This window comes from Sphaerodactylus townsendi, unplaced genomic scaffold, assembly GCF_021028975.2.
Source record: "Sphaerodactylus townsendi isolate TG3544 unplaced genomic scaffold, MPM_Stown_v2.3 scaffold_630, whole genome shotgun sequence".
NCBI lineage: Eukaryota > Metazoa > Chordata > Lepidosauria > Squamata > Sphaerodactylidae > Sphaerodactylus > Sphaerodactylus townsendi.
The window spans coordinates 1-7,048 of NW_025950837.1; the positions used below are offsets into that span (position 1 = coordinate 1).

Genomic DNA, 7,048 nt, shown 5'->3' on the forward strand with positions numbered 1-7,048 from the left:
CTGCCATCATGGCCAATTGGCAGGGGCTGATGGGAATTGTAGTCCATAACATCTGGAGTGCCAAAGGTTCGCCACCACTGGCATAGAGCATGCCCCATATTTGGGAAAGGTGAAGTTGACCGCACCATCCAGAAAATAAAGGCTGTGTGTTTCTGAACGGCTTGTCTACACGACTCGGTTTTAAGTCGTGGAACTGTGCTGGCTCCCGTGCGTACGGGGAGAGTATAATTCTGCAAAGGGGTACGAGCAGATCTTAAAGGGAATCCTCATCCTCACACAACTGCAATTCCTAAGGTTGCTGTGGTAGGGGTGGGGTTAATTCTGGATGGGTTGCCACGTTAGCGTGTGGCTGCAAAAGAAGTCAAGAGTCCAGTGGCAAGGTAAAGACTGATTCCTGCTCCCGCTTCCGTAGGTCAAAGCTCGCTTTATCAGATGCCCGTGCCCACATGCAACCCGACGCATCTGATGAAGGGAAGGAAACGCTCCTGCTGTGGTACGGTTTGTAAATCTCTCCAGTGCCCCTTCCGGGAGACCTCAGCAAGGCTGGAAAGCCGTGAGCTGTTCTGGGGGTCGTTCGTTCACGCGGTGGCGCGAGGCTATGTCAAATCGCAGCTGACTTTATAGCGACCCGGTGGGGTTTTGAACGCAAGAGACATTCAGAGGCACCTGGGCACCACCTGTCTCTCTGCAGACCGATTTCCTCAGCGAGGAGTCTCCCGACCAAACGCCAACAGGGACTGACCCCTGCTTAGCTCCCGAGATAAGTCTGGGCTAGCCCGGGCCGCCTCGGCGAGGGCGTTCAGCCACTGGGTCTCCATAAGCCAGAAGCAACTTGACAGCGCGTCACCGCCACCCACGGAGAGCCACCGGACTCTTGATTCGCTTTGCGGGGAGGAAGGACCTAGATAAATTAACTGGCTCTGCATCGGGGTAGGTCGGGAGTCTGCAGCCTGCGGCTCTCCAGATGCTCATGGACTACAATTCCCATCAGCCCCTGCCAGCATGGCCAAGGGCTCTCTAAGCTGGGCGAGGAAAGCTCCGTTTCCGGCAAGGGCTTCTCACCTGGCTCTGCTCAGCATCCCTGCTGATCCCACTGCTGCCTCCAACAGGAGCAACGGCAAAGGTGGTCCTCTGGCTCCGTGGACCGGCTGCGCTGCTTTTCACGGTCAGTGCCGACTCCTAGCCTTTCCCTTCAGCACCGGCACGCCGAGCTTTAGCGATCTGCGCGCCGTGGCACGCTGCTGGGTTTGCCTCCATTTCCAGGGTGGAGATGGAAAGGAACCGGTGGCTGTCTGGCAGGGGGAAACCTGAGCCGACAGGCTGGCGAGCTTTGGTGGCGTGCCCTTCCTCTGGCAACAGCCTCTCTGGCAGGAAGCCACTGCCAAACAGCTCTTGGCAGGAAGCAGGGCGGCTGGATTTGACCTTCAAGGAAAGTCACAGTCCCGTAAAGAGGATGGGAGTACCCAGGGTTTTTTTCCCCCCAGGTGGACCTGAAAGACACGTCGCCCCTTCCCAGAGACACCGAGCCCTCTCTGCGTCTGCCAAACCTAGCTGTAGCCCTTTGCCAGGAAGAGGAGGGTGCCCGGTTCCCAGAGAAGCCAGAACATGGCAGCTCAGGGAGTGGCAGCAAACATGCTGATGATTCTGCGATCGTCTGCTTCTGAAGTGACATGCAAGAGGGAGGAACCTTGAGGTTTTTCTACTGCCCGTGGCACACCTCTGGGAGAAAAAGGATTCTTTTTTGGGGGGAGGGGGCAAAGCTCCTAGGCGTGCAGGGACTGCGTCTGCCTCGGATCCACGTGCGTACCACGTGTGCCCATCCTCCGGTTCCCCCAAGCTGAATTTTTATCCCTCCCCAGTTCGGGAAGGCACTTTCGTGCGTTCGCGACATGAAAATCTCATCCGGAAGACCAACCCGAACCGGGCGCCACCAACCAACCCCAACCGGGCGCCACCCGGACCAACCCCAACCGGGCGCCACAGACCGGCGGACAGCGACAGGGTCCTGCGTGTCTACCAACCTGATGAGATCCAACTGGAAATCTTTTTTACCCGGGAGCCATTTCAAGTGGAACAGAAGGGAGGGTGGGGGAAACCCAAGACAAGCGTCGAAATGGCAGCAAAAAAAAAAATCAAAGCCGAAAGAAGCGGCGGCAGAAATCCGAGGGGGTCCCCTGAACCGGAAGGTGTGGAGCCCAGGACCAAATGGAGAGGGAAAGGGGGGCACTGGAAGAGAGAAGAGGAACGAGGTGGGGTGCCAGCCGAGATGGAAGGGGAGGTCCTCAGCCACGGATGGCGGCAGAGCTGAGAAGCAGCTGCCGCAAGCAGGAGGAGGGGGAGTGTCGGGGGGGGGGGGGTCTGGAGGAGAGGGTCACAATGAAAAACCTGATTAGACAGTCAAATTTCATGGGTAAATAAACACTGCGACAAGGCAAGCCAGGAGCTCTCCGTGGCTCGCGAGGGGCGAGAGGCAATGAGGATCCCAGCCCCGCCACCCCGAGCCGAGCCAGCCGTGCCGGCAAATGCAAGCCGAGTGGGTGTGTGCCGGGTGGGGGATGGGCTGATGGAAAGCTTGCCTTTGAATGCAGCCAAGGCAAGAAAATGGAGATACCTGATTCCTGCATGTAAACAGCTGGGTTTTCTTTTCCTTTTTTTGTTTTTTTTGATAAACAACCTGATTGCAGAGAAGTGAGAGAGTTACCTGGCGGGGGACTCAGTATGTAAAGACCAAGTCCGAGATGCTGGACATCAGCCAGTCCCCTGCTATCATCTCAGTCACCTCTGGGGTGCAATAATCCGGGAACTCAAAGTGAGACGTGGTCCCCAAGGGGTAGAGGTCAAGGTCTTTGTCGAAGACGGACCAGTCCGGGGTCCCGCAGGGCGTGTTTGGCTGGGCTCGGCCGGGCAAGAAATTCAAGAGCTCGTCTTCCAACTCTTCGTCCGAAGAGGCGAAGGAAGAGGGTGGGGACCTGGTCGATGCCGGGGAGGGGATCTCGGAGGACCTCGCCTGTTCCAAGAACGGTTTGGTCAAGGCAGCCGTTTCGGGGTCTTTCAGCTCGCTGGCGCTGGCCCCCCACCCGCCTTTCTCACCCGTTGCTGGCAGCACGTGCCAGAACGTCTTGCTGGGACTTTTGGGACTGTCGTCAAAGGAGGTCTCCAAGAGCCGTGCTTCGAGGGGGTTGTCGTCCATCTCCGGTCCCACCTGGCCACCGTCGTCCGCGTCTTGCTTGGCAGGTTGCCTTCTGGTGGAAGCCACCCGGCCCAGGACAGAAGGCTTGATCTTCACGGGGACTCTCGGGCGGGACTTGGGGCTCCCCATCTTGCCTTTCTTCCTGGGCCGGTACTTGTAGTCGGGGTAGTCGGCCATGTGCTTCAGGCGCAGGCGCTCCGCCTCCTTGACAAAGGGGATCTTCTCGGAGTCCTGCAAGAGCTGCCAACGCCTGCCCAGGCGCTTCGAGATCTCCGCGTTGTGCATGTCCGGCCACTGGTCCATGATCTTCCGCCTCTCGTTCTGGGACCACACCATGAAGGCGTTCATGGGGCGCTTGATGTGACCGCTGGGAGTCTTGCACCAGCCTGGCTCACCTTTGGCATCCTTCAGGAGCAAGGTGTCTTTGGGACACACCTCCCTCTTGGCTTCCGCGCCCCGGTTCCTCACGTTCCTCTGTTGGACCATGTTGCCGCTGCCACGTCTCCAGCCGCTCCTCGAGAATCTCCCCAGACGCTCAGCCCGAGCCGGGTTATTTTTTCATCGCCTGGCGCAAAAAGGATCGGCCACTTGTCCGGTAGGTGGGCGAGCCTCTCTGGCTGCCGGCAAGCTCTTTCCCCTGGTCCACGCCCCCCCCTTTTAACTCGGTCTCGGAAGAAGCAGCCGCCTGGCAAATTGACAAGAGTGGTTGTGGCACCTTCGCCGTGCCTCTCGGGGGCCTCCGGTCGGGCAGCTGGCGGGATGGACGGATTGGGGGGGGGAGGTCTGCGGAAGGAAAGAGAGTCTTTGGCAAAGGCTGAGGGGCGGGGGGGTCAGCTCCAGGCGAGGGACCCCTCTGGGCGCTGCATCACCCGGGGGCCACCGAGCCGTCTCGCCTTCTCGCTGCCGCCGTCGCCGCCTCCACGGCCGGGCCCCCGGGGGTGTGTGGAGCCGCCTGCAAACGAATGAATGGAAGGGTCAGAAGGAAGCCGCCGTGCCCCTCGGGTGCCCTCCACGCCTCTCAGCTCCACCGCTCGCTTTGCTAGCACAGCCTGTCACGCCCACCCCTCTCGGCTAGCTCCTCTTTGCTGCCTTCTCTTATAGCCCATCCTCGCTGGCAGCCCCCTCCCCCTCCTCCCCCTCCTCTCCCCCCTCCTCCCCCTCCCCTCCCAGACGCACTCCGCCCCTCCCCTCCTGTACAGTCTAGGGGCGGCATGCATTGCTGCTCAGAGTAAACACCAAGGTGCCTATTCTGTCAATGGGAGTCCCCGCCCACCCGGGGACGTCATTGGTTGCAGGGCAGGAATAGAGCATTTGCATCCCCCAATAGGAGGAAGGGGTTGCTGGAGAGAATGTCAAAAACTTTCCCCTGTTTTCGCCCCCCTTTGCTGCCAGCCCCTCCCCTTCCTTCCACTCTGCTACCTGAAATGTGACCTCTACTCCCACAGTTCAGGCTGACCAGAGACCCAGGGGCTTAGCCAAGTCTGCCGGCTGTTTCTATTTGGGTCCAGGCAGGTCCCGTCAAGTTCACGGGAGGAGGCACCGTTTCTGGGGAAGGAGGCCCATCAGAAAACCTCCGTCTGGCTCAAAGGACAGCGTTAAAACCATACTTTTGATGGGAAACCCACAACACCCTCGCAATCCCGGCCGTGAAAGCCTTCGACAAGGAATTTAACAGTCTGCATCCAAAGACCAACAATAAAGAGAAAATAAAGAAGAATGCAAAACATGGATAACACATTACAAACAGAAAGGGGATCGTCGAAGGCTTTCACGGCCAGATTCAACTGGTTGTGGTGGGTTTTCCGGGCGGTGTGGCCGTGGTCTGGTGGATCTTGTTCCTAACGTTTCATCTGCATCTGTGTCTAGTGAGAAGGGAAAGTTTCGTGTGGTATAGGAGCAGCAGTGGCATAGGAGGTTAAGAGCTCGTGTATCTAATCTGGAGGAACTGGGTTTGATTCCCAGCTCTGCCACCTGAGCTGTGGAGGCTTATCTGGGGAATTCAGATTAGCCTGTGCACTCCCACTTGCGCCAGCTGGGTGACCTTGGGCTAGTCCCAGTTCTTTGGAGCTCTCTCAGCCCCACCCACCTCACAGGGTGTTTGTTGTGAGGGGGGAAGGGCAAGGAGATTGTCAGCCCCTTTGAGTCTCCCGCAGGAGAGAAAGGGGGGATATAAATCCAAACTCCTCCTCCTCCTCCTCCTCCTCCTCCTTCTTCTACATTGTCCATGTCCCAGGGTGGGGAACCAAGTTCCACCCAAACACTTAATGATTGGGTCCCCACCCTGGGACATGGACAATACACCACACTTAACTTTCTCTTCTCACTAGACACAGTGTGTAACAGACTTCCCTCTGTGACACACCTCTGAAGATGCCAGCCACAGATGCAGGCGAAACGTTAGGAACAAGATCCACCAGACCACGGCCACGCAGCCCGGAAAACCCACCAGAACCAACAGAAAGGGGATCCCCTTTTGTATTTTGTATTTTGTATTTTTCTTCATTGTTGGTCTTTTGATGCAGACTTTTTAATTATTTCTATTAAAAGTATAGTTTTAACGCTGTTCTTTGAGCCACACAGAGGTTTCCTTTTTGCAATATCTATACTCTTTCTGGCTCGTCTTGTATACTGAAGGAGACCCAGCAGACCAGAGAGGAAGCCAAGAAGCTCAGCCGAGGGTTGCAGCCCTGAGAAAACGCTTTCTGTTCTGGGGCGCTAGTAGGTTAAAACAAAGAACGTTTCAGGCACCAACACTGAAAGAAGAAGAAGAAGAGGAAGAGGAAGAGTTTGGATTTATATCCTCCCTTTCTCTCCTGCAGGAGACTCAAAGGGGCTGACAATCTCCTTGCCCTTCCCCCCTCACAACAAACACCCTGTGAGGTAGGTGGGGCTGAGAGAGCTCCGAGAAGCTGTGACTAGCCCAAGGTCACCCAGCTGGCGTATGTGGGAGTGCACAGGCTAAACTGAATTCCCCAGAGAAGCCTCCACAGCTCAGGCGGCAGAGCTGGGAATCAAACCCGGTTCCTCCAGATTAGATACACGAGCTCTTAACCTCCTACGCCACTGCTGCTCCATGTTTTAAATTCCTCCATGCCAGTTTTGAGGGCCCGGATACCCGGCGGGCCTGCCAACTTTCCTACCAACTATGGCAGCTCCGCTCGGAACAGCGGCCGGAGCTGCGGCCCCCGGCAGGTGGTAACTTTCCCGTCGGGGTGGCGAAATAATTCCTGCCTGCAGAGCTGCAGAGACCGGCTGAGAAACTGCCTGAGTTTTTTTCCAGATCTCCAGGATAAAGAATCGACTACACAGGCCTCAGAAACCAAGTCAGGGGTCAGATCCCTGTCAGCATGGTGTGATGGTTAAGAACAGGTGGATGCTAATCTGGAGAACCAGGTTTGATTCCCCACTCCTCCACCTGAGTGGCAGAGGCCTATCTGGAGAACCAGATGTGTTTCCGTATTCCTACGTTCCTGCTGGGTGACCTTGGGCCAGTCCCAGTTATCTCGGAACTCTCTCAGCCCCACCCGCCTCACAAGGTGTCTGTTGGGAAGAGAGGAAGGGAAAGGAGCTTGTAAGCCACCTTGAGTCTCCTTACAGGAGAGAAAGGTGGGATATAATCTTCTTTTACTGGCATATGAATTGTCGAAGGCTTTCACGGACAGATTCAGCTGATTGTAGTGGGTTTTCCGGGCTGTGTGGCCGTGGTCTGGTGGATCTTGTTCCTAACGTTTTGTTTGCATCTGTGGCCGGCATCTTCAGAGGTGTATGATCACAGAGAGAAATCTGTTTTAATGTGTAGCAGACTTCCCTCTGTGATACACCTCTGAAGATGCCAGCCACAGATGCAGGCAAAACGTC

General features: G+C 56.7%; 1 protein-coding gene across 1 annotated transcript; it reads right to left on the reverse strand.

The window, feature by feature from the left end:
* Window positions 1–84: 84 nt before the first annotated feature.
* On the reverse strand, window positions 85–4,322 carry SOX12 (SRY-box transcription factor 12). The gene has a single exon (XM_048483101.1). It carries the CDS (start codon window positions 3,674–3,676, stop codon window positions 2,714–2,716), a length of 963 nt encoding a protein of 320 aa, XP_048339058.1. The 5' UTR covers window positions 3,677–4,322; the 3' UTR covers window positions 85–2,713.
* Between the last annotated feature and the right edge of the window lie 2,726 nt (window positions 4,323–7,048).